The sequence below is a fragment of the Anabrus simplex genome, chromosome 3, assembly GCF_040414725.1.
Source record: "Anabrus simplex isolate iqAnaSimp1 chromosome 3, ASM4041472v1, whole genome shotgun sequence".
NCBI lineage: Eukaryota > Metazoa > Arthropoda > Insecta > Orthoptera > Tettigoniidae > Anabrus > Anabrus simplex.
This window is the reverse complement of record NC_090267.1, coordinates 232,709,234-232,735,714: the sequence shown is the minus strand read 5'-3', so window position 1 is coordinate 232,735,714 and position 26,481 is coordinate 232,709,234. Positions and strand designations below refer to the sequence as shown.

Genomic DNA, 26,481 nt, shown 5'->3' with positions numbered 1-26,481 from the left:
CAGGCGACGAAACGTGGGTCCACCACTTCACCCCCAAACCAAAGCGAACATCAATGGAATGGGTGCACCCCTCATCACCACAATGGAAGAAGACCAAGGTTCAACTTTCAGCTGGTAAGGTTATGACGACAGTGTTCTTTGACATGGAGGGTTTGCTGCACATGGAATTCATGCCAAAAGGAACGACGATCAACACGTTGTCGTATTGTCAAACGTTGCACTGGTTGCGTACAGCGATTAAAGAGAAGCGCCAGGGAAAATTGAGCGCCGGTGTGATTTTGTTGCACGATAACACAACACCTCACAATGCCCACCAAACGAGAGAACTGCTGCAGCGTTTTAAGGTGGAGGTCTGGCAACATCCACCCTACAGTCCCGACCTAGCGCCATGTGAATTTCATCTGTTCGGTAAGCTCAAAACGGAGCTCGGTGGTCGACATTTCCAGACCGATGAGGAGGTGAAGGCCGTTGTCTCCAAGTGTTTGCAGAACGCTGGAGGAAATTTCTATGCATCCGGCATCGACAAGTTGGTTGTGCGTTCGCAGAAATGTTTGTAGTCTCTTGGAAACTATGTGGAAAAGTGATGTTACAGTGTATGTCATTATAGTAGTGTTGCTGTTGTATAGGTGGTGTAATAAATGGCCATAACTGGGAAATGCAACTTATTTTCTGATCTGCCCTCGTATCTAAAATGGTTAGCACAACTCTTCAAGCAGATCATTAAGAAGGGTCTTACACTGAGCGATTGGCAACAGAGCATCACAGTATGCATCGTTAAAAAGAAGGGAAGCCCAGCTGAATGTGCTGATTACCGGTCGATTTGACTTTTGTGTCATGCGATGAAGGTATTCGAACATGTTCTTGATAAAAGGATTCATGAGATTGTCCAGCTCTCCTGAAACCAAGCTAGATTGGCGAAGAATTGTGGCACAATTGAATTGATCCATGCGCCGTTCACGAAGGTTTAGCGCTGTCACCGTTCTTGTTCATTCTAGTGATAAACAGTGTATCAGCAGACCTGCACCGTCCTTTGTCATATGGATGCTTCTCTACGCAGACTATGTCATGTTGGCCTCTGAGACCCAGGTTGATCTCTAGTGTCAAACCCAAGAATGGAGCAATTGGCTGGTGCAATACAGCCTGCACCTCAATAAGAAAAGACTGTATATATGATGTCATATCCACAAGCAATCGGAAACATTTTGGTAGATGGTGAAAACCTGCCACAAGTGACAAGATTCAAGTATCTTGGCTCCGTGATAGATGATGATGGCCAACTTTTCAAAGGGGTCAATGCAAGGATATCCACAGCCTGGATGAAATGGCAAACAACGGCCGGCATCACTTGCGTCCGGAGGTTGAATGATAATCTCAAATCGAAAATCTATCATATTGTCATCCAGCCTGTTGCACTATATGGTTACAAATGTTGGCTGACTATGACTGAGACATAGCATCGACTGGGCATCGTGGAGACTAAGATGCTGAGGTGGACAGCCTGCGTCATTAAAGTGGATTGGATCTCCAATGAATCCATCAGGGAGAGATTTGACATTGTACTGATTCAATACAAAATGCATCAGATTAATCTACAATGGTTTGGACATGCACAAGGACAAGGGCTGACACTAGTGCAAAGACGGGTTACATGTTAGAAGTTGCTGGTAGGAGACCAAAAGGATGACTTTAAGACTTCTTTTTGAAGCATCAGTAAACAAGCTCCAGTCATTCTTATTGTTACTTCTCCCAGTTGAAGAATTAAACCAGGTATGTCACAATAATAAATCAACTGGTCTTCCATTTTGAAGAACTGGCTAAATTCTTGATTTTGATTCAAGCAGATTTGTTCTTGTAATCTAGAACCCAGTATTTCACTCTTGTCCTTGCCAAGACTCAAGTCCCACAATAAATTGCTCAATTCGGTTTAAATAAAAACCTGGGACTTATTTTCATTAGTGGGTGGTGAGAAATCTTCGTCGACATGAAAATTTTCTGTAGACTCAGAGGAACATGAATTTTTTGTGTCCCTAAGTCAGTGAAATGGGAACTGGGATATCTCTTCTATGGGGCACAGGTCTTATAGCTGATATTACGTCTTCTGGGTATTTAATTTTAAACATTAATTTTGTTGTATGCTGATACATTACTCAAACGGAAGTAACCCACATCATGGTGATTTTTTGCTTTTTTTTTTTTTTTTTTTTTTTTTTTTTTTTTTTTTTTTTTTTTTTTTTTTTTTTTTTTAATTCTCGCCATATCATAAGAATCCCAAATGGCATGGTTTCAATTTTCAATTGTACCTAGTTCTTCAGTACAAGATTTACATGCAGTATGTGGAACCCATTTTCTTGTTGTGATCTCCAAGTTTAACTTTAAAATATGCAAAATACACTTTCTTAATAAATGACATAATATTATTTTTCTGTCTTTGTGACAAGTAGAACCACACACATATAAAATAAATTATTGGGATTGTTATGGCCTCCATGGCTCGAGCGGCCTCTTATGCTGGATTCTGTGGTTCAAATCCCAATCACTCCATGTGAGATTTGTTCTAGACAAAGGGGAGGCGGGACAAGTTTTTCTCCAGGTACTCCGGTGTTCCCTGTCATCTTTCATTCCAGCAATACTCTTCACTGTCATTTCATTTCATCTGTCAGTGATTAATCATTACCCCGGAGAAGTGTGACAGGCTTTGGCAGCTGGCACAGTTCCTATCATGGCCGTTAGGTGGGACATTATTAATTCCATTCCTGACCTGGTCGAATGACTGGAAATAGGCTGTGGGTTTTCATTGGGATTGTTCACACACACAAGACTGCTGAGATATTTCTACTGACAGAAACCATATTATTGTTAATTCTGTAGAACAACACAAAGCACGACTAAAAGCAGCCCAGAACAGTTAACATTTAATAAGACGATACTACACTGCCGTCGACCGCGACTAATGAAATACACCGAGGGCTTAGAGGGGTAATGTTCTGATGTGTTTTCCTCTAACTGCTGGGTTTATCTGAACTTAACAGAGATAAATATACAAGATCTGGCATTCTTATCGTGAGTCACCTTTGACATATTAATTCCCCATTTCTGGATGCACATTGGCAACTTAACAGGCATGTTTAATACTTTAAACACATGGCAAGTTAGAGATAAGCAATTTAAGGGTGTACAAGCAGATGAGGGGTGGTTTGTTCTGCGGAAACATATACATTAATGAAGTAACACTTCTGTGTAATAATATAATTCATACTTTGCTATAATTGTGTTCACTGTTACCATAACAACTTCATCTATGTCCACTTCACTAAAATTAATTTTCATTTTATTTTGGAAAACGTCCACCACTTTATATATAATAATATACTTTCTTCTCAATCTGTTCTTCCTCCATCCCGTATATGTATAAACATTTCTTCATCCTTTCTTGGCTGTTGACTACTGTCTCTCTTTTCAATTTAAACACCTCCTCTTCCAGATTTTTTACCTTCTCTCTTAATGCCTGAATTTCTTTCTCATTACTTCCTACCTTTGTCTCAACCTCCACCTTATTCGTTTTAATCCATTCTCTCATATCACCATGATCCTTGATCTGAGCTTGCATCATCTCCATTAACTTCTCAAAAGGGCACAGTTATTTTACTACTTCTTTCACCACCTTCCGAATCTTCTCTATGTCTTCCCAACTCATATTTCCACTGGCGTTCGGGCCGGGGTTCAATTCCACCCCCACCCACCCAATCCCCCGATCACCAGTAGCACAATTATCACCTCCGCCACCAATAGTACCTCACCCAACTTTCTGTTCACATCCTTTCCTGTGATGTCCGCTTCGTAGTCTTCTTCTCCCTCCTAAGCCAGCTCCCGATGGCCGTCCGGTACTGTTCCACTCCCACCATAACTCTCCGCACTCGCTACTCCACACATCTGCACCTGTCGCTTGCTTAGACTAGACTGATGGAATCAATCAAACTCACCACACTATCAGAATCAATTAACGCTACCAAAGGTTCATTATTCACTTCAACTTTAGCAAAGATAGCTTGGGAAGCAACATTACCAGAGATCTTGTTACACCCTAGTGGACAGATTACCCTTTCAAAACCTTCAGAATTTTTAGGATCATGCGATTTACACACCTTTTTGCTAGTCATTAGTCATTGACCTATTTTTTGAGGAGAAGAAGGGCAATTATTTTTAAAGTGTTGCCTATAACCACATATATAGCAACAAACATTTGTATTACGCTTTATAGAAGGACGTGCATTCCTGAGATGGTCTTTCGACCCACAATTAAAACATTTTTTAACATTCATAGCTTTATACGTTTGAGGGGGAACGGGGCACATAGGATCGACAGGAGGATGAAGATGAATGGGTTTGGAGGCATCTCCATACTTCACGTCTTCCGCAAAAGAACACACAGCTTCCAAATCATCAAAGTTTGTTGGGCACTTAGTCAAAGAGATGTAGAACCTGTATGCGGGCGAGATTCCTTTCAAAATCCTAGCCACCATCTTTTCCTCAGGTACTGAAATTTTTAAAACTTTACAATAGAATGTAAGATCCAAAACATAGCTCAAGAGATTTTCATGCAGGAATTGAGTTCTAAAGCAATGTTTAGGAGTTAAGCTCTGGAGAGCTGAAGACAGAATGAATTTAAAGAGAACCAGTTCATGCAATTCAATAATTTTTAGATTCCTTGAAATAGCCTCCGAGATTTCTCTTTTCAAAATTCCCTCACAATGGGGGAAGAGAGCTCGAATTATACCCAGATCATCCACAGAATTGACACTACCAGATTTGGTAAACTTGACTAGGAATTGCAAAAATCTTATGCTCTCCTCAATCAAGTTCACAGAAAAGTTCTTTACCCCATGAACAAGCTCCTTTAATGGGTTATAAGAAGGTCTAGAATTCAACCGGGATACCAGATTTTCTAAGACAGGGCAGGTAGCACAACATAAGGACTGGTGATTAGGAGGAGGACATGACATGATTAGAGGAAGCTTCAGAGGTGGGATTATAGTTATTTCCTTTTTCAGAAATAGATACATTTTCCATATCCCTATCATTATGTCAAGTTCTGCGGAGATACTAGTGGCAATGTTTAACAATTTAATGCATTCCGAGGTGAATTCAGCTTCGGGATGGATGGATAATAAGTCCTGGATACGCCTTATGTAATGATGCACTCTAGCCTTAAGTCTATTTATTTGACCCTTGGAGGAAGTTTGGTCGATGAATTCTTCTCGGATAATTTCTAATTCAGTTAAAGAATTTGTAATAAGGTTCAAACTCTCACCAACGTTGCACGGTAAGATGAAAGAAGGGTTGATAGGCACCTGAGAGTTGCTGGACAGGAGAGCAGCATACTCAGCAACAGACTTAGCTGGTTTAACTCCACGAATGGAGAATTCGTACTCAAGCTCCGCTTTGCGAAGCTGATATGGGAAGATCTTGGCACGGGACATCGTTGTAGTCATGCAACTACAAAATCAAGAGATTAAGATAAAGGCACTTCCTTTTACAGCACTGTTTTATAATAGTTTCCCTACTTGTCTTACTTTGAACTGTTGAACCACTCAAAATTATACAGTGACCATGTCAAGGGAGGGGGGATGCAATTAAATAAACAGTTAGCTACGAGCACAAGAAACACAATAAACATGACTCTGCTAATGTTCACAGCAACTGATTTCAATAAAGTGAAAGAAAAGCCTACATGAAACACTGAGCATAAGCAAGGAACCAACCATGCTCTGCTACCGCTTAATGCAACAGTCGCACATTATTCCCATGTTGCCCAGACTGCCAGCATAAATAATACTGACCTTACAAGGAGTAAGGGCAGAATCAAACAAAAAATGGAAGAAAATGTCACCTAAAAACGCACAACAACCGAAGAAAAACAGAAGGTAGTTACCCTAAACTCTGCGGCTGACATCAAACCATGGATGAAAATTAAATTGCGTCACTGTATTGAATTTTGAGCAATCAACAAGAAAGACAACACCATATTTCTTTTCTAAATAATCAAAATCTTTAATTAAAAACATTAGTAGAACAATTAAATACTGATCTTCAAAAGAAAGAAAAGAATAATAATAATTTTAAGTAAACTGACAAATGCCATTCTCTCTGCTGGGCAAGTTGGCCGTGCGGTTAGAAGCGCGCAGCTGTGAGCTCGCATCCGAGAGATAGTGGGTTCAAACCCCAATGTTGGCAGCCCTGAAGATGGTTTTCAGTGATTTCCCATTTTCACACCAGGCAAATGCTGGGGCTGTACCTTAATTAAGGCCACGGCCGCTTCCTTCCCATTCCTAGGCCTTTCCTGATCCATCATCGCCATAAGACCTGTGAGTTGGTGCGACGTAAAGCAACTAGCAAAAAAAAAAAAAAACAAGACCTTTCTAATTATTGGTCGATCCTCATTAATAAAATTAGGAAACAAATTGCTTACAACTTGCTTTACCGACAAGTTAATCTTCGTACACCTCGGTACCTTTTGTTTTAATTTAATTCAGTCTTGACATCTAACTTGATATACCTTTCACTTGAAATTCGGTAAGAAATAATAGTTTCATGCCCTTGAAGTATTTGTTTTTAAACAAAAACTTAAACCTTTAGGAAATTGCTATGCGAGGAGTTCTCACAAGGAAAATTAATACACATTCCCCAGTAGATAGAAATAAAATAATCAAATCATGCAAAAGGAATTAAACGTAGAATAGTTGATAAATATCTAGAAGTACTAAAATGGGATCAAATGTTTATAACACAATCAAGCTTAAATTACTTTCAGGTAAATTAAAAAGCTCGATCCTCAACCACCACAAATCCGATTATGACTCAAATTAATAATCATCACCATGACATCAAAAACACGCCCACCTCTAAAAGGGCTGGGCCAGTCACCAAGCCGAAGTGCAACAATGGCAAACAAGATGGGGGGGGAAAAAAATGGAGTAGAAAGTCCCAAAAATAAAGGGAAAACAAATTAAATTAAATAGAATCAAATAAGAGAGGAAATGAACCTCCAACTCAGAAATCCTGTGAAAACTGCCTACTAAACAGGGCTAGACGATTACCAAATATAATAATAATAATAATAATAATAATAATAATAATAATAATAATAATAATAATAATAATAATAATAAGATGGTTAGGATACCAATTTTGAGTAGCCAAACAATGCAGTTTCACCATCGGAACACCGACTTAGACAATTTCTTTAGACCCCAAAAGCATGAATAGTCCACAAACGCTAGTTCATAGAATGTATTATACACAGATTTAAAATTCAGGTAGGTCCCACGCAAGTTCACTTTTCAGTAGGTTTTTAAAACTTTGTTGAAATACAAGTAGATGTATAACGGAGATGATCCAGTAATAGATAAGAATGGTCAAAACTTACAGTCTTAGAGATGTAGCAGGAATACCAAGGTACATGCCACATAACTTACAATCACGAGGCTTGAAGATAATCACGTAAAATTAATCCATGGTCATATTGAAATCTAAGATGAGTGCAGTATTGTTCAAACTGAAGAAATAAAACAAAACTTCTTGGGGGATTATCCCTGGCATATAAATGGTTCTATCCAGGATCCATTAGATTAGTTGAAATCATGGCGTGGCGTGAATACTGGACACGTCCAGCTTCCATGCTCGCAGCAGACAGAATCACCCAATGGCTAGCACCAACACCGACAGCCTTCGTCTACTCTCGCCAGGAAAAGGTGTGCAAGCAGGCTGCGCAGTAAGTTAGAGTAAAGGCTGATAAGTTCAGGACAGCTACAGGAGGGAGCATCACCTGTCGAAACATAAGTAAAGTTCAAATGAGTTGAACCACGTTCTCAGACGCAGAAAATATGAACAGTTCGTGACTTCTGATCACATTTAAAATAAAACTTAGTCCACTCCTTGGTGAAATGATTCAGTATACAAATTTCTACAGTAATAAAACCCATTTCCAAAAATGTCCATGAAGGGAGCTTATTTACGTTAATTCCGCCACAACCTTAAAAGAGCTCTCTTCTTAGTCATGTTTATTTGCAAAAACAGAGATATAATCTACCTTGTCACTCAGCCTTTCAAAATTGGGCCAAGCATTTTTAAGTGTAAACCTGGAATTCTGTCAGAGGTTCTTGATCTCATTAAGGCTAAATAAAGGCAGAAACATTCAAGCACTTACAAAACGTAGCAGTTATCAACTTCAATGAAATGAATATAAATGGTCATGTGTTGCGATTCATATGATGTGATTTTAGATCCACACAATTCCCTGGAATTCACAACAAAATAATATCGCTGTATGTGGGAACAAAAACATTCATTAGGATTAGACGAACCAGAGAAGATATATGGACATTTTACGAAAGAATGCTGTGAAGAAGAATCTTCTCTGGGCAGTATTATCATCATTTAAGATGAGTTAATATCTAATCTCCAGTAGAACATAAGTCTAGATGTATAACAAAATATTCTTAAATTATTGCATTTCCTGTAACCTACAGTCTTATAACTTGTATTTTTCTTTCTTTTGAAGCTGCAATAATTATCTCTTGGATACTAACTGTCCTTTATGTTAAGTTAAAAAGTGTTGAATTCATGTATTTACCTCATTTGTATGCTTATTAGTTTGAGTACTTTATTCATAAAATGTTATTTTACTCAATTTTGCAATCACCGCTGCAAGTGTATGTGTATCGTTACAGCTACAGATGTGAGGCACTATATTTTTGTATTAATTTTATATGATAAATGTTATGTTCTCTAAAGACACATGACTAAGTGGAATGTAATTAAAATATCTATCAAGATTAACTCAAAAACCTCTATGCTAACTGTAGGCCTGCCTTCAGCACATAAGACATTGAATCTGGTGGTAGCACTATCCTCAGGGTGACGTCACACCCACCAGCCAGTGGCAGCGCAGCTCCCCAGAATGGCTTACCAGTTAGTATTCTAGTTACATTGCAATTGTGTGATGGCAAATGGGATGAAAAGTCAGATTGTAAGTTTCACCAAGAAGAGAAGTCCTCCCAGTTTTAATTACTGCTTTGATGGGGTGAATGTACCTCACAGGGATCACTTTAAATACTTAAGTGTTAATATAAGGAAAGATTGTCATTGGAATAATCACATTAACATGGTTGTAAAGAAAGGTTCGTATGGTTATAAGGTCATTTAGGGGTTGTAGTAAGGATGTAAAAGAAAGGACATATAAGCCTCTGGTAAGACCTCAGTTAGAGTATAGGTCCAGTGCATGGAACCCACATCAGAATTACTTGATACAGGAACTGGAATAGATCCGAAGAAAAGCAGCACAATTTGTTCTGGGTGATTTCTGACAAAAGAGTCGTGTTCAAAATGTTGCAAACTTTGGGTTGGAAAGGCTTGGAAATAAAGGAAACGAGCTGTTTGACTAAGCGCTATGTTCTGAGCTATCGGTGAGAGATGGCATGGAATGACATTAGTAGACGAATAAGTTTGAGTGGAGCTTTTAAAGGTAGGAAATATAATTTTATGAAGATAAAGTTGGAATTGGAGGAATTATGCCCTCGTAGGAAGAGGAGTTATGTATTGGAATAATTCATCAAGGGAAATGTCCTATAAATTTCCAGGTCCTTGAAATCATTTATGAAAAGACTAGGTAAGCAATTGATAGAGAATCTGCCACATGAGTGACAGCTGAAAATGCAGATCAATGATGATTGATTGATTTTGATATTGTCCATCGTCGTTCTTATATGTAACGCCAAGAAACATCTTTTGGGTCATGTAAGCTATCACCTTTCATTCGGGAGATAGCAAGTTCAAACCTCACTGTCAGTAGTCCTGAAGTTGGTTTTCTGTGGTTTCCCATTTTCACACCAGGCAAATGCTGGGGCTGTACTTTAATTAAGGCCATGGCCACTTCCTTCCCATGCCTAGCCCTTTCCTATCCCATCATCGCAGTAAGACCTATATGTATCGGTATGAGTAATGCAAATTGTTTAAAAAAATTAAAAATAAACACAAAAAATGTTTTACTCCTGATTTTACTATGGCAAGCAATCAGTCGATATTGTTTTGCTACATTCTCTCCAGGAAAGACTTTGCACTGGTTTGTCTCTTTCGGATCTCTTCTCTTACACAACAAATTGCAATTACAATTGTATTGACAACAGCCCTGTTTCACAAATTTTTTGATAACTTTTACTTGTCAATACAGATCAAGTAGAACTGAATATGGTATGTATTGGCTGGTATTCTTGGCTTTTTAGACCGGGGCTACTATATCATTGTCAGATAGCTCCTCATTTGTTTGCACATAGGCTGAGTAGACCTCAGACCTTCCTCTTGAATCCTGATAAAAAATACCTGATCTGCAAAACCTGGGCCTCTGGTTAAGAGACAGGCTCAATACCCCTGGACTGCAAGACCAACCAATAATAATAATAATAATAATAATAATAATAATAATAATAATAATAATAATAATAATAATAATACCAAATGTGAAAAATTAAACAGTATTTTATCTTAGAGGGATCATTTCCTTTCATGCATATCTTGGAGGGATCATTTCCTTGGCCAGGTGGTTATGGGCTCACTGCTGTGAGCTTGTATCCGGGAGATAGTGGGGTCGAGCCCCACTGTCGGCAGCCCTGAACATGATTTTTCGTGGGTTCCTATTTTCACACCAGGCAAATGCTGGGGTTGTACCTTCCCACTGTACCACTTCCTTCCCACTCCCAGGCCTTTCCTATCCCATCATCACCATAGGCCTATCTATGTCGGTGCAATGTAAAACAAATTGTAAAAAATCATTTTCTTTCATGCATATGAGAAAGAAAAACCTTGAAATGTCGAGTTAAAAACATGGAAACAGCTTTTCATTTCTGTATACTCACTTATCAGTCTAGGCTGATCTCGTTACAGACCAAATACCACCACTACATCGCAGTAGTATGTCCTGAACCCTGTATGCATTCATTCATGATGGTGAAGTGGTGAAGATTCAAATATAACAGGAAATGTTCCTGCAAGAGATCTTCTGCCTACTTCAAGATTTTGAGAGTAAATATTATCTTAGAAAAAATGCAGAGCTGTACATTAAATTTAAATGCTCTCACTTTCTGTTGGGAAGTACCATCTCATGTTTTGCGGTCATCTCTCTCGATTGCCTACCAGCATAATATCATGCAAGATTTTTATTCTTCTCATGACTCCACAAGCTGCACCTTTTCTTTCAGTGCTAAAACCGGTTGCCTTCCAAAGGTTGAATTTTTACTGCCCCTTTAAAGTGTCATTCAGTGTTGAGTATGGCGCAGCGTATTTCTCAGAGGCCGTCCAAATGCTTAACCTTGCAGTCTTCACACATCTTGGACTGCATTTTCCATGTATACTGGATTAAACTCCTCTTTCCTCTATGACCCACCTTTGTCTTATAATGTTGTGGCACCGAGTAAGTAGCTATCCAGTTTGGATCACATAGCTATCCGATATTTATAGTCTCACTGCAATATCTGTAAACTTGGACAATTCACTATCTATTGATCAGTACCACGATACAATTTTATCTCGCATAACATTTCATGCATTTTACCATTTTATATGCACATTAACACATATAGCTCATTTTATCAATCTTATTAATTCACAACATATATTGGTCCGGGATATTGATAAATAAAAGTGTACCTTATTTAGGCTGATGATGACCTACACAGGGTCAAAATTAGTCCCGTAACAACACATTGTAATGTATACATACGCATTACAATTATTGTAAAGTATTGAGTAGGTGGAATAAAATTTTGTTAATTAAAATTATACCTAAAGGGGCAGAAATATATTCTTGGATTGCAATGACAGCTTAAGTTTTGTTCAGGCCTCCATATTTAACATAAGCAAGAACAAAATCATTTCTTGGAGGTTCACCATCTTTGGAAACAGAAATGCAGCAACTTCCTCTGCAGTTGATGTATAGTATCATCGTTACTAGTTCCAATACAATAATTAGAACTTAATTGTGTTGATCACACATTTTTTGCATTTGCCGATATTTCTCCATCTTTCTTGTGTGAAATGGCGTAAGGATTTTTGGCAAGTGTGTTGGACAACATTCATAGTGTACTGAATGCCAGTGAATGCTGGTCATTCTGGGCATGTAAAATGTTAGTATGTATTGAATCATTGATGTACAATTTGCCATAAGTATGTGCTGAATTGCTCGGTACAGTATATGCCATTGCCAGGAATGTCTTGCTGAGATGCAGCAATAGGAATTTGATCCTTTAAACCTGCACAGAGATTGTTGATTGTGGCTTCTGTGTTATTAGCAGCTCTGGAAACACACCTGGTCAAAATTGCAGTCAGTCGTTGTGAGATCTGTAGGGGTTTTTTTTCTCGGAGATGATTCTCTGTAGAATAGCTGGGTATGTGAGAACATTTCCTAGCAGACATAACAACGTATTGATTTGTATAGCAAAGGTAACTCCACAAGTTCATAAAAATGTATCTTCAAGTCACAGCTCGTAGTAACCCCTTCCACAATGTTTCATACTTACTCCTATTGCTTGAAATTGGCATTTCTCCTGCTATAGCACTAATAATGATGATATCAGCTGTCACAGGGTATGTAACAGAGGATCTTGGAACTGCTTGAAGAAAATAAAACGTCAATCCTCTTCAAACTACCTTTTTTCCCCGGTAACTCTCATGTTGTACGCCTTAAAATGAGGGGTCACTCCTTGAAATCTTTTCAGCTGTTTCCTCATGATTTCCACTGCTGAAAACAACTTATCAAATTAAAAAGGGCATTTCAAATACAAAAGGTAATCCTATGTACAATATGTTTAGAATTACAACTGCTTGTATAGTACTCATAAATGACTTATTGATATATTTGTTATTGCAAAAACCTTATACATGCTGAATATGCTGATTTGGTATTTGTTGGCAGGTTTTGTAAGGAAAATATCTTTGCTGCTTGTTGAGAATCTTGTAGATTGTTCCCTAACTGCAGAGTGCCAGATTCAAGAGTTTATCCATATTTTCAACATACTTTGTGTGATCTGTATTTCCTCTAATAATTCAAATAAACAACCTGTGGAAGAAGCAACATTGAACACAAATGACTTGTAGATGTACAAATTGATGGAACAGTTCACTACAGTATAGGTTCAAAATTCCCACCACTGATTTCAGTGCTCTTTTCAGTTGGCAATAGCACATCTAGCTATTCAGATGTCAAAATGGCATGGTCAGCATGGCCACCACGGCCAGTCCATCTTTGGGATATGTTAGATGTAGATGATGTATTACCTCACAGCTAGAAAGTACAGCAACTCTTGTCATATTAGGAGAACATGTCTCATCTTGTAGTCAAAGGAACCTCTTCCAATTATGGTGAAAGGTCATTTCTCAGGAAGTCTACACATGAAATGGTAAGACAACTGGCCAGTTTAACGAATGTTGATCACACCGTACCACACACACACAGAGAAGCAACATTGAAGTTTTATTTCCACAATGCTATGTGGATTATCTTTGTACCTCTGATGTGAGTTACGAGTAGTATTGATACCATCACATGTAAAAGTAGCCTCGTTTGCGAACAACATTGATGGAACTAATCAGTGATTAGCAATTTATTACCTACAAAATTCCAGTTGTCTGAATTCATTGTTTGCATGAAGGTATGTCACACACGAGCTGATGATGAAGAGGATACAAACCATTCAACATAATATTCACCATATCTGTGTATACCTATTAGCTTGACCATGATGGACACCAGTGGTCCGTATTGACTTAATTACTACAGTTACATAGTATATCTGTGTTTGTAGAATACCAATACATGTGGACATTATTGAGGTGCTCTTTGTAGAACTACATTCTACTGACTGAAAAATGTATTCTTCTTCTCCTTCTTCAGGTTGTTAATTTGGATGGTTAGAGGAGATGCAGACCATGCAAAGTATGTTAAAAATATGGGTAAACTCATGAATTTGGCACTCTGCAGTTAGGAAACCATCTACAAGATTCTCTACAAGCAGCAAGGGCATTTCCATTACAAAACCTGCAAACAAATACCATATTAGCATATTCATCATATATAAATATATGCAGCATTGTTCAGAATATATGTTGTATCATAGTAGATTAAAACTGCGATCACAGCATGCTCGTCATCTGTTTCCTACTACAATGCATGATGAAAGTGTAAAGGCTCAATTCAAGCAGTGATGACTCCCCATCCATTGAAAACTGTGACAAAGGATGTAGATTTATGCATCAGTAAGTCTGTCTGTCTGTCTGTCTGTGTCTGTCTGTCTGTCTGTCTGTCTGTCTGTCTGTCTGTCTGTCTGTCTGTCTGTCTGTCTGTTTATTTATTTATTTATTTATTTATTTATTTATTTATTTATTTATTTATTTATTTATTTATTTATTTATTTATTTATTTATTTATTTATTTATTTATTTATTTAATTAATTTAAGGTTGTTGTTAAGTGAACAAGCAGTTGTACTTTCACACAAATTGTAAATTGGACACATATTAATTATTCCTTGTGCAAACACGCTGATAAAATAGAATTGCTTACATTTAACGTGTTTTTTTGGCTGTATTTGACACTCTGCTTTCTAACCCATACAGACTTGTTTTCTTCCTTTTGAGTACTCTTTTTTATTTTACAAATCATTGCCATATTTTCATTCAAAATGAATTATTCAGTTTTGCAAGTTCAATATTTTCTGAAGTTATGATTTTGATACCTGAAATATAAAATTTACTGTTTAATGTATGTTTGGAACTTTTCACAGATCTGTAAATTATGAATATCTGTTCTTTTACAGACAAGTAACACACGCACCATTTACGCGCCCAACTCCTATCCAGGATTACTCAAGTGATGGTGGGGACACAGATGATGAATAGAACAGTCAAAAGTCTGTCCAAGTAAGTGTTCAAGATTGAGCAGAAGAAAGGAGTTCAACTCACTAACTTCCGTATAAGTTACTTATTTTAACAGTGCAGTACAATAGTTATTTTCATGCTGGTGTGAGAGTAACAGAGTTTATCTTCTCTTTTCTGTTCCTTGTATAAACTCTTCATAAGACAGTACCTGTTAGATTACGTAGATATAGTATTTTTACTAGGACACGATTCTTGGATTTTAACAATTTCTGTTGGTCAACTTTGTGTGGATAGGATGTTAAATTACAGCAAAACCCTGATAATACATGCCTCATTAGCTGTCCCTTGCTGTTATCAATACAAATCAATATAAAGAGCCTTGTATTTAGCACTTTCTAATTCAACTTGTAACAAATCTTTCAATATCTAAAAATGAGAGAATACTAGATGTATCATAAATATTTACATTCACAAACTTGATTAGAATATACATAACCTAAAAAAATAGACTTAACAAGGCTATTTGGTAGATTCTTTTCTTTCAGTTTGTGTGTATTATTTTTTCAAATGGGTACTAAATGCATATTGTGCAAGCATCTTTTATGCAAATTATTTATACAAACCATTTCTTAATGCTTTAGTAGTATATCTGAGGTTCCCACACTACATAAAGGGTATGGTAGTTGAGTGGTATATTCTATGACTTCTCGCCAAGGTGGCTGTGGTTCAAAACTGGCCCAATGCATGTAGGATTTTTTTTTTAAATGCCCCAGTGGTTCAGATTGGATGTAAAATAGAGTGACTCGTGGCTTTGATCACAATATCAAAAGTCATGTAAAACTACAGGCTAGCTTGCGAACTGATGGGTATTTCTTTGGAGGATGCCTTGAAGTATTATTTTGACAGGTAGGTGCCATTGTTCCAAGATAATTCATGAATCTATGTACTGTGCTAATTGAAAATTCAGTAGATGCTGGTTTATTAATACTTCAAGCTTATTGAATTTGGATGAACATTCTTCAGTTAAACTATATTTGGATATCAAGCTTCAGTTCTCTCGTGTCATTTTCTCAGTAACATACCTTCCTTTTTCATTTGTAATTTTGATGTATTAGAAAACTGTTTTATCTGGGTTTTACTGTATAAGAAAGTCATGAACAAAGTTTAGTGTACATATTTCAGGTGAATTTGCTAATAAGTTTTTTCAAGGGTTATGAACTTCATGTTGTTGGTCCGTATTGAACTGAGATAACATATAAATTATACACAGGAGAGTTTTCCACCTATTCAATACTAAGTTGTATTTACAATGTTATTTACATTACATGGGACTAGTTTCAACCCTCCTCGGGGTCATCATCAGCCATATTAAACACAATATTTAACGAAATCCTTACTGCTTAGTAACATGTTTTAGGATTTTGTTAAATATTGTGTATGTTTAATATGGCTGATGATGACCCTGATTAAGGTTGAAACTAGTCCCTGTAATGTAAATAACATTGTAAATACAACTTAGTATTGAATAGGTGAAAAACTCTCCTGTGTATAATTTATAAGCAAGTTATTTTCCATGAAATATTACCATTCAGTCAGTTTCAACGGTTTGTATCCTCACCTGTCATAAAATACAGTTGTAAAATAACTACCCTGTGCACTATAACAATGGTTATGCTGAGTAAAGAAACAAATGGTTGGGATAAATGCTAGATACGTTACTCCATCTTCTCTGATTATTCTGAACTACACATCTACAAAATGTTAAGTTGGAATCACAAAATATGAAATGGAAGTAGTAGTATTTTCAAATGATATCAGTTCGCACACCATGAATGACTACAATGATCCTGAATTTTTACAATTTAGATGATAACCAAAAATATGAAAAATATTTTAAAAAAGAAAACACTGAACAATTTATCATTTATGAGTAGCATAGGTGATGATTTAAAATAGCCACTGAATCTTTTAAAATGTCCACTATAATTTTTTCAAGAGTGTGCTGAACTCCAAGCTTTTTCAGGCTTTCCCTTGTATGCTTGGGTACACTGCCTCTGCTTCCAAATAGCAGACCCATAAGGGATCAGTTTTCTGGGCGAATGTTGTATCTCTCTCTCAGATATGGGATGCATGGTACATGAATACTCTTCTCTTCCGGGTCATCTTCCTTGGCTAAGGATAGGTCTCTTTCAATCCAGATGGTTAGATTAAGAATAACAGCTGTTTGAGTCTCTTGGTGGATGGCAACGAGATTTGCTCTTCTGTTGGACCCTGTGGAAGAAATAGTGTACTTCTTCATAAACTCTCCAATCTTTCAGTCCAGGGGCTGCTCTCACTCTATGATGACTGATGTTCCTTAGAAATTTTCCTTGATTGATTCTTAGGCCAGTTGATGCTTGGAAGATAAGATTGCTGATACTGGATTCATCTTTTGCCATCAGGGCTATGTCATCAGCAAAAGCTAAATAAGACACTTCTTGTAATTTGTTGACTTTTGAAAAACCATGAATATCGGAAACATCATGCTCAGAAAGCTCTTTCAACTTATTATCAATAGCCAGATTAGGCAGACAAGGGGATACAGGACTGTCTTGAGTAACTCCTCTTTTTAGCTGGATGGTTTTTGGCTTATTGAAACCTACTTCAATTTGAATTTGGATGTCAACTAGCAGATTTATGACTAAAGTCCTTAAATTTTCAGGCATCTCATACGAAGCTATAGATCGGCGTATATGATTGTGACTTACAGAATGAAAGGCTTTAGTCACATCTAGAAAAGCAATGTAGTAGTTCATTTTCATTTTTGAGACAGCCATTGATCAGAGATGTATTTATATGGGTACTGGGAGATGGAACAAATCCTCTGTGACAGGATTAAAAACTCATGTAATTATAAAACTTCTTGTCTAGAACACATTCTAGATGAAGTCATTTACTGTAGTTGCTTATGTGTACTTGTTGACACACTTCAGTAAGAAATCGATCACTGATGAGTAGGCTCATTGGTTAGGTTTGCCAGATCTTGTAACACAGAAACTGGGACATACTACTTGAACATAAGAAAAGTGCAAGCTCTTACTATACAAGTTGTTATTCTCACTACTTATGTTAATTATAACAATAATAGTAACAATAATATTAATAAGAAAAATTCCACTTTATCATAAAAATGTTTAAACTATTTGGCATAACTATGAGTATCTTCTGAATTTTTACCTTAACATTTCTACTACTGGGCGAGTTGGCCATGCAGTTAGGGCTGCACAGCTGTGAGCTTGCATTCGGGAAATAGTGTGTTCGAACCCCACTGTCAGCAGCCCTGAAGATGGTTCTTTGTGGTTTCCCATTTTCACACCAGGCAAATGCTGGGGCTGTACCTTAATTAAGGCCATGACCACTTCCTTCCCACTCCTAGGCCTTTCCTATCCAATCGCTGCCATAAGACCTTTCTGTGTCAGTGGAAAGTAAAGCAAATTGTAAAAAAAATATATATATGTATACATTCCTACTGCTGCCGCACTGGCTGCATCTAGTATTTGCCTGACTTCAAAGTCGTGGAGAGGAGATCTTGCCGCTGAGTGGCGAAATCATAAAACTCAAAGCAGATCATTTGGTAATTAACAACAGGGTGATTCATGAAGAGTTACCACCACTTAGGGAGTAATAGTTCTTACAAATTGCATTGATTCTAACCATTAGAAGCATGGCTTACAGTTTGGACCTTTAATATACTGTCTTACACAGTTGACTTAGCATTTTCAAAAATACCTCCATCCACTTTAATACACTTACGCAAACATTGAATTTTAAAATTTCTTTTGGAACATATTAAGGAATTCAAAACATATGTTGAGCTTCAGAACACAAGCCAATTAAGTAAAGAATTATTTTTGGAGAGTTTAGTTTATTTTACTTTTCCAACAAGCAGTGTGTTTTACAAACAACTAAAATTATCGTAAATCTGTAAGTATTGAGAAGGTTCATATTACAATTTTTGCTCAAAATGTTTTCATCATTCAGCTCTGTAAGTGGCAGTAACTCTTTATGAATCACCATGTATCCATGGATACACTATTTTGTGGTCACTTCTTTCTCGTTTTGTGAGGTACCATTCTTCTGAGTACTTTTCATGGAAAGAACACTTTCTCTTTGAACAACAACAATTTCTTCGCTCCAGCAAGCCGGGTGCGGTTGTGTACAAGCCTCCTTGAGTTTGTTCTATCCATCCACAGATGCTGCTCATATATGCGACACCAGTTCACATCTCTAATTTCAAGGTCCTTCATTATCTGTTTTACTCAAACATCACGAGGTCTTCCTCTTGGTCTCCACCCAGGAACATTGTGGTCAAAGTATGTTCGAGGAGTCCTGTGAAGGTTCATTCTTTTCATGTGACCATACCATTGCAATCTCTTCACTTCTAGAATCTCCAGCAAGCTTCTTTCCAATCCAAGCTGTTGTTGGATATCCACATTCCTTATTTTATCCATTTTTGTTTTTTGTAGACAAGAACGGAGGAACTTCATTTCTGTTGCCTGAAGACGACTCTTTGTTGGTCTAGTAAATGTTGCTGCTTCCAGGCCATACGTCAGTATAGGTACTAGATATATTTTGTACAAGCTGATCTTGGAAACTAACAGAAATGTTTCATCCCAGAGTATTTGACATACAGCGTGATAGAATTTGGAAGCTTTCTGTATTCTGTAACTAATCTCTTGGATGTATGGTATTGTCTGATGACAGAACACTACCTAAATACTAGAAGTTGTCTACAGTATCCATCTCCTCATCTCCAATCCTTAGATGAACAGTTGGAGAGTTTCTACTCATCAACAAGGCAACTGTCTTCATTTTGCTGATTTTGAGACCTAAGGTTGTAAAAGCTTCATGCCAGAGATCTAGTCTAGTTTGTACTTCTGCTTCTGTCTCACCCCATACCATTACATCATCAGCAAAAACCAGGGCATTAGTTTTTGCGTCCTTTCTCTTAACCACTTTTAAAACTTCATCCATTATGATTATGAAGAGAAGTGGTGAAAGACAACTTCCTTGCTGGACTCCACTCTTCGTTTCAAACCAACCTGACCTTCCATCCTGGACCTGGACACAACACTTGGTTTCATCATATAATCGTTGTACTCGTGCTATGATGTCATCGGGCACTTTATGTCTCTAACATTCCCATATATGCCTGCGTGGTGCATGGTCATATGCTTCCTCGATGTCCAGAAAAACAGTTATAAGTGTTTTACCTTTCTCCCAATACTTTTCATAGAGCATTCTGGTTGCAAAAATGAGGTCTGTAGTTGATCTATGAGGTCTCATCACCAAGCCAACTGTCTTTGTTTTGCTGATTTTGAGACTTTCATAATAATAATAATAATAATAATAATAATAATAATAATAATGATAATAATAATAATAATAATAATAATATCATCTACATACATACATTATCATTATAGACTGTTATGCCTTTCAGCGTTCAGTGTGCAACCCTCTGTGAATTTACTAAAGGTCACCACAATCCTCGATTTGCAACTAGTGTTGTGGCTTCATTTAGTTCTATACCTCTCATCTTTAAATCGTTAGAAACCGAGTCTAACCATTTTCGTCTTGGTCTACCTCTACTTCTCTTACCCTCCTTAGCAGAGTCCATTATTCTCCTAGGTAAACTATCCTCCTCTATTTGCCTCACATGACCCCACCACTGAAGCCGGTTTATGCGTACAGCTTCATCCATCGAGTTCATTCCTAAATTAGCCTCTATCTCCTCATTCCGAGTACCCTCCTGCCATTGTTCCCACCTGTTTGTACCAGCAATCATTCTTGCTACTTTCATGTTTGTTACTTCTAACTTATGAATAAGATATCCTGAGTCCACCCAGCTTTCGCTCCCGTAAAGCAAAGTTGGTCTGAAAACAGACCGATCTAAAGATAGTTTTGTCTGGGAGCTCACTTCCTTCTTACAGAATACTGTTGATCGCAACTGAGAGCTCACTGCATTAGCTTTACTACACCTTGATTCAATCTCACTATATTACCATCCTGGGAGAACACACAACCTAAATACTTGAAATTATCAACCTGTTCTAGCTTTGTATCACCAGTCTGACATTCAATTCTGTTGAATTTCTTACCTACTGACATCAGTTTAGTCTTCAAGAGGCTAATTTTCATACCATACTCATTGCACCTATTTTCAAGTTCCAAGATATTAGACTGCAGGCTTTCGGCACAGTCTGCCATTAAGACCAAGTCGACCGGGCGAGTTGGCTGTGCGCGCAGAGGCGCGCGGCTGTGAGCTTGCATCCGGGAGATAGTAGGTTCGAATCCCACTATCGGCAGCCCTGAAGATGGTTTTCCATGGTTTCCCATTTTCACACCAGGCAAGTGCTGGGGCTGTACCTTAATTAAGGCCACGGCCGCTTCCTTCCAACTCCTAGGCCTTTCCTATCCCATCGTCGCCATAAGACCTATCTGTGTCGGTGCGACGTAAAGCCCCTAGCAAAAAAAAAAAAAAAAAAAAAAAAAAAAGACCAAGTCGTCAGCATAGGCCAAACTGCTTACTACATTTCCACCTAACTGAATCCCTCCCTGCCTTTTTATACCTTTCAGTAGATGATACATGTAAACTATGAACGAATAATAATAATAATAATAATAATAATAATAATAATAATAATAATAATATCACCTCAGCTAACATGCACAAGCATTTTGATTTGATGCCATTTAGGCTGCCTGCATGTCAGTTTCAAAGATCCATTTTACTTTACTGGATGCCAGAGAAACCAGGATGCTGTTGGACCACCTATGGCTGAAGTTTTAAGTAATGTTGTTGGATTAATATAAATGAGTCGCCAGAGAGAATCTTTTACATGCCAACATCACATGAAATAAAGTGCCTATCAAAAATCTAACTACCTCTGCCTGGTTTTTATCTGTGATTCTCGGATCCAAAAATCTGACTCCCTCTGCTCGATTTGAACCCACAATCCTTGATTCCAGAGGCCAACAATACAACTTATCCTCAGAGAAAGCTGCTCAACAGGGAGACAGTGTTCAGCTGTTTACAAATTCACAACCACAGGTCACAGTAGGTGGTAACCAACTAATCATAGCAACAGCGAAAAAATTTTATTTCATACTATGATGTATGTGCCTTCTTCTCGCACTCAAAAGAGGCTGGAAAATGACACTTCACCGTACTGTAATTATTTTCTGCACTGGTTTTTTCAAATCGTGTCTGATTGGTTGAACTCCACTTCATAGCAACGTAAACACGGATAGTCAGAGAGATCATGAATCGAGGAACACCAAACTTAACCTTGTTGAATTGTTTCTCCACTTCATTGCAGCACCGAAGTTCCCATTCCCATCTACACAAAAAATGGCATGTCTCAAGTAATCTGCTACCATCACCATCATCCAGCAGATAAATATCATATATATCACAGTATATCACATAAAGTTTGTATTCATCATCATCATCTTCGGTTTGCCCTTCCAGCGAGCCGGGTAGTGTGTTTGAAAACGAGCGTCTTCCAAAGTTGCCTTTTCAAAAATATTTTGTTGTCCATGACAATGGCTGAGTGGCCTAGTAAGTGGTCCTGAGAGTCAGGATACCAGTTGCTATGGAAAGGGAGTGGACATCTCGGACATATTCTGAGTCATGGCCCTCCTTGTGCTCAGGTGGCTAGGACTATACAATCCACCGGTGGTCCATAACCCGTTAGAGGAGAGATCCTCACTTGGACTACGTGTAAGTAGGGTAGCATCCTGCTTCATGAATTTACCAAGCTCAGAACATTTTAAGCAAGCTGCGGACCTATGGGAGTAACAGAGTCCCACTCCCATTTGACAGGCGAGGGACTCCTTGGAAACAGCTTGGCGAACAAAATGGAATTCGATGGGGAGCTATCAATATTAATGGGGCTTATGGAAGAAAGAAAGTAGAACTGGCTGAGTCAGCAAAGAGGATGCATCTGGATGTGCTAGGAGTAAGTGATATTCGGGTAAGGGGAGATAACGAAGAAGATACAGGAGATTATAAAGTGTACTTGACAGGTGTTAGAATGGGAAGGGAAGAGTATGGGGTAAGGTTGTTTATCAGGAATACCATTGCACGGAACATTAGGTACTTAACACATTGCGGACCGGGTGCCGTTCGCCCCATGCACAGCCCTGTTCCTGGCCACTTTCTAACTACCTCTAAGCTGGAGTGCATGCATACAAATAAACTGTCAGAACTTCAATAGCTTTTGAAGGACTATTGTGTATTTTTCTATTGGCCTTCCTGAATAATTGTTGAAATGCAGGGTATTTCTTGAAATCTATTTCAGCTCATAGTTTTCGGAAATATTGGTCTTTTTATTAGGGGATCGGTTGGCCAGTAATCTTTCAGACATGATTTCTTCACCTGCCGTATCAATATACACAGAGGATTAATATTTTTATTTCCCTGCTAGTGACATTAGTCCACTTTAGTGTTTTAGGGGATAAGTTATGAGAATGTGATTTCTGCTCATAGTGTAAGTTTGTCTTTTCAGCTACATACTGAAAAAATTCCTCACCAAACATAAGTCCTGCTACTTGTCGTATGTTTCCAGATTCATTAGGCCATAACTTTATACCAGGAGCACCTACAAAATCCTCTAACCTAGATTCACTGTTGTCCATAACCCAGTCGTCATAAAACACTGCATTCTTTACAATATTTAGAATATTTACACCCGTAACACAAATATAACTTACGACTCGTTCTGCGCTACGTGAGTTCCACACCTTGCCTCGGCATCACTTGAAACATTTCCGTTAGAAGATATTTCATCGTCGAACTCTAAATACTCAGCATCACTTAATATTCGGAGCCTGTATCAGCACATAATTCGCGAATAATTTCATCTTTGTGTAAACACGTGCGATCGCTAGGCGCTGCCATCTTGCATGGCTCTTCGAACTTTGTAAACATGTTGTCAAGAAATGCAAAGAAACTCTACGATATGAAGAATACTCGAAAACAAATGCGACTATCGAATGTGTAGAACCATACGTAACAGAGTTCTATCACCCTTGACCTCCAAATAGTTCCCGTACATCTCAAAAGATAGCACTAAAGTTCAGTCTGCTGAGTCTGCTGCTAACACGAGATAACTCGGGACCGGTCCGCAACGCTCGGCTAGGCAAACACGAGTTTTCTCGGGACCGGTCCGCAATGTGTTAAATGAGCGAATAATGTAGGTAAATTTGTCAGTTGGAGGAATTAGGACGAGAATTGTCTCAGTGTATTCACCATGTGAGGGTGCAGATGAGGATGAAGTCAACAAGTTTTATAAAGCATTGAGTGACATTGTGGTCAGGGTCAACCGCAAGGATAGAATAGTGCTAATGGGCGATTTCAATGCGAGAGTTGGAAATAGAACTGAAGGATACGAATGGGTGGTTGGTAAATGTGAGGAAGATATGGAAGCTAATGGAAATGGGAAGCATTTGTTGGACTTCTGTGCTAGTATGGGTCTAGCAGTTACGAATACATTCTTCAAGCATAAGGCTATTCACTGCTACACATGGGAGGCTAGGGGTACCAGATCCATAATAGACTATGTCTTAACCGACTTTGAATTCAGGAAATCTGCTAGGAATGTACGAGTTTTCCGGGGATTTTTCGATGATACAGACCACTATCTGATCTGTAGTGAACTAAGTACCTCTAGGCCTAGGGTACAGAAAGTGAAATCTGTCTGGAAACGAATAAGGGTAGAAAGTCTCCAGGATGAGGAAATTAGACGTAAGTACATGGATGTGATTAGTGAGAAGTTTCGAACAGTTGAAAGTAAGCAGGTTCAGGATATAGAAAGTGAATGGGTGGCATACAGGGATGATGTAGTAGAAACAGTGAGGGAATGCCTAAGAACAAATGTGTGTAAAGATGGGAAAAGGCAAACATCTTGGTGGAATAATGAAGTGAGAGCAGCCTGTATACGTAAAAAGAAGGCTTATCAGAAATGGCTCCAAACAAGTGCCGAGGCAGACAGGGATTTGCATGTAGATGAAAGAAACAGAGCGATACAAATAGTTCTTGAATCCGAAAAGAAGTCGTGGGAAGATGTTGGTAATAACCTGGAAAGGGTAGGTCAAGTAGCAGGGAAACCTTTCTGGACTGTAATAAAAAATCTTAGGAAGGGAGGGAGAAAGGAAATGAACAGTATTTTGAGTAATTCAGGTGAACTCATAATAGATCCCAGAGAATCACTGGAGAGGTGGAGAGAATATTTTGAACATCTTCTCAACATAAAAGAAAATCTTTCTGGTGGTGTTGCGAACAGCCAAGCTCATGGGGAGGAGGAAAATGATGTTGGTGAAATTACGCTTGAGGAAGTGGAAAGGATGGTAAATAAACTCCATTGTCATAAAGCAGCAGGAATAGATGAAATTAGATCTGAAATGGTGAAGTAGAGTGGGTAGGCAGGGATGAAATGGTTTCATAGAGTAGCAAGATTAGCATGAAGTATTGGTAAGGTACCTTCAGATTGGACAAAAGCAGTAATTGCACCTATCTATAAGCAAGGGAACAGGAAGGATTGCAACAACTATCGAGGTATCTCATTGATTAGTATACCAGGCATCTTGGAAGGGAGGGTGCGATCAGTAGTTGAGAGGAAGTTGGATGAAAACCAGTGTGGTTTCAGACCACAGAGGGGCTGTCAGGATCAGATTTTCAGTATGCGCCAGGTAATTGAAGTATGCTACGAGAGGAATAGGCAGTTGTGTTTATGTTTCGTCTATCTAGAGAAAGCATATGACAAGGTACCGAGGGAAAAGATGTTGGCCATACTGGTAAGGTAAGGGTTATTCTGCCTGGAGGCAGGTCCGAACCTCCGCAGAGGTGTTCCTGAGCCAGAGTTTACGTGCGGTAGGGTGGCCAGTTCCTTTCCACTCCTCCATTCCCTTACCCCCCACCAACAGCGCGTGGCAACCCATCCATCTCCTGACCATGGCCAATGTTGCTTAACTTCGGAGATCTCACGGTATCCGGTGTTTCAACGCAGCTACGGCCGTTGGCACCATACTGGAAGACTATGGAATTAAAGATAGATTATTAAAATCAATCAAAGGCATTTATGTTGACAATTGGGCTTCATGATGATAGAATGAGTTCTTGGTTCAGGGTACTTACAGGGGTTAGTCAGGGCTGTAATCTTTCACCTTTGCTGTTCATAGTTTACATGGATCATCTGCTGAAAGGTATAAAATGGCAGGGAGGGATTCAGTTTGGTGGAAATGTAGTAAGCAGTCTGGCCTATGCTGACGACTTGGTCCTAATGGCAGATTGTGTCGAAAGCCAGCAGTCAAATGTCTTAGAACTTGAAAATAGGTGCAGTGAGTATGGTATGAAAATTAGCCTTTTGAAGACTAAATTGATGTCAGTAGGTAAGAAATTCAACAGAATTGAATGTCAGATTGGTGATACAAAGCTAGAACAGATTGACAATTTCAAGTATTTAGGTTGTGTGTTCTCCCAGGATGGTAATATATTAAGTGAGATTGAATCAATATG

General features: G+C 38.3%; 1 protein-coding gene across 2 annotated transcripts in view; it reads left to right on the top strand.

Moving 5' to 3' along the window:
* trbd (trabid) overlaps nt 1-26,481 on the top strand; it is a 221,841-nt gene that overhangs the window by 171,203 nt on the left and 24,157 nt on the right. For both annotated transcript variants that reach the window (XM_067142911.2, XM_067142910.2), the window contains one exon: nt 14,861-14,963. In XM_067142911.2, the coding sequence (XP_066999012.1) occupies nt 14,861-14,942 (82 nt within the window). In that variant the 3' untranslated portion in view covers nt 14,943-14,963. Of the gene's footprint in view, nt 1-14,860; nt 14,964-26,481 lie in introns of those variants that run through there.